General features: G+C 29.3%; 1 protein-coding gene across 1 annotated transcript; it reads left to right on the plus strand.

Moving 5' to 3' along the window:
- LOC107874133 lies at nt 1–817 on the plus strand. The gene is made up of 2 exons (XM_016721002.2): nt 1–351; nt 566–817. Exons 1-2 carry the CDS (start codon nt 1–3, stop codon nt 815–817), a joined length of 603 nt encoding a protein of 200 aa, XP_016576488.2.
- Nucleotides 818–2,208: the final 1,391 nt, after the last annotated feature.

The raw sequence follows: 2,208 nt of genomic DNA on the forward strand, positions 1-2,208 counted from the left end.
ATGGCAAAATCATATTTGAAGACTGAATTTCACATGTTAATGGAGAAAATGGAGGCAGTTAATGCTAGAGTGAAGAATTACTTGGAATTGGCTGGTTACGATAAATGGGCTAGATCGTATGCATTTGTTCATAGAGGATGGACTTTAACTTCAAACATTGCCGAGTCCATTAATGCTGCTCTAGTTTCAGCTAGAGAACTACCAATGTATGATTTTTTGGAGGAAGTTAGATTGATGTTTGAAAGATGGAACTGTGAAAACAGACAACATGCGTTGTATACTTTTACAGATCTTATTTATAAATTTCAAGAAATTCTTCAACAGAATGAAGCGGAGTGTACACGTATGAAGGTATGATGAATTTTTTGTAATCATTTTATATATATAATAGTATTTTCATTTTTTATATGAACTATATATCGTTTTCAAATAATAAATTAAGGAAAATATATTCTGTAAAACAAATACATATGCAGGAAAGAAATACATAGTTTGCTGACTTGCAATATACATACATTGAGATGAATTTTATTTTACTAATTAGTTTTTTTTTTAATAATTTCAGGTTATACCTGCATCAGAGTACATCTATACAGTCCACAACAAGGAGAAACATTTTATTGTTTGTCTTAAGAAAAAAAAATATTTTTGCAATGCATTTCAATTGGATGAGATATCGTGTGTTCATGCTTGTGCAGTTCTTGATAGCAAGAATTTCAAGAAGGGACCATATTGCTCTGATCTATACAAGCCAAAAACCGTCTTGAGAACATATGATCTTTCAATTTATCCTCTACCACACAAAGATGACTGGTGATCCCAAAGAAAATTATGGATGAGGTAGTTCTGCCATCGAAATACAAATGACCCCCTGGAAGACCTCCGAAGAAGGACCGTGAAAAATCCAAATGAGATATGTTTGAAAAGAAGAGCAAAAATTGTTGTAGTTCATGTGGATTAAAAGTTCACAATAGGTGTTCATGTAGGAAATACAATAAATGATAACTTGATTGACGTATTAAGTGAATAAACAATTGACGATTTTTTTCATTTATGAAAAATATATGTGATTTTCAATTTTGATAAACATTTTTTATATTATTGTAGTTGTCATTGTTAATCTGGTGATATTATATGTAAGATACTTTAAGCTAAACATAAATCTGGAAAATGCATATTATACTCTTTTAAGTACGTATGAACATATATAAAAACTAATAATAAGTTAACTTACTTATTATTCATAAATATATATGTAAAGGATTGATGATATGAATTATTCCTAAATAAATACGAAAAATTAAATATATATGTAGAACATTAAAGTTACACATTAACAAGAAATGAAAAAATATGTAGAACATTAAGCAGACATAATTATGTAGAACACAAATATATATGTAGAACCAATATTAAACTGTAACATAACAACCAAGAACCAATAGTATATCTTTGAACATTAAAAGTTACTGATTGAAAATAAGAAATATATGTAGAACACAAATATATATGTAGAACCAATATTAAACTGTAACATAACATCCAATAACCAATAGTATATCTTTGAACATTAAAAGTTACTGATTGAAAATAAGAAATATTCAACAACTTGTTTGTCCAACTAATGTTAAATAATGTAAACTACAGCAAAATAAAAAGAAACATCAAATTTCATGAATTTCAGTGTCTTCTGTTAAACCAATTTCACGAGGAGGCCTCATTGGTGCTTCATCATCACTTTGTGCATTCTCTTCTTCTTTCTTCATACCATAATTCCACAAAATTGAAGCATATCTCGTACGAATCATATCTGGATCAAAATCAACAGGTGAAACAAGATCTCCAAAGGTGAGATACTCGGCATATGTCACCATATATAAACCGCAATCCCTGCAAATACATATATAAAGAAATAAGAATCTATTCTATAAAAATAATATATATTTATATATACAATTGATATGTATATGAATACTTACAAACTGCCACTTGGTTGTTGAGGCAAATCCTCCACAACATAAACATCAAATAGATCCATGTTGTCATAGGATTTGTAATTTGGATGATAGCAGTATCAATACCCTTCTTCTCGTAAAATTTACAAGCAACGAGACATATAGGTATAACCTCAGCGAACTTTTCAACTTCAGCAAGTACCCCAGCATCATGACCAACAGACGACAAAGAATCATATACATAACTGCATCT

This window comes from Capsicum annuum, chromosome 6 (genome assembly GCF_002878395.1).
Source record: "Capsicum annuum cultivar UCD-10X-F1 chromosome 6, UCD10Xv1.1, whole genome shotgun sequence".
NCBI classification, from domain to species: Eukaryota; Viridiplantae; Streptophyta; class Magnoliopsida; order Solanales; family Solanaceae; genus Capsicum; species Capsicum annuum.

What these genes read in the sequence shown, in the direction of transcription:
- LOC107874133 (XM_016721002.2), top strand. Translation starts at nt 1, where the DNA reads ATGGCAAAATCATATTTGAAGACTGAATTTCACATGTTAATGGAGAAA. An exon ending in CGGAGTGTACACGTATGAAG is followed by an intron (nt 352 to 565) that starts GTATGATGAATT and finishes TAATAATTTCAG; the next exon opens with GTTATACCTGCATCAGAGTA.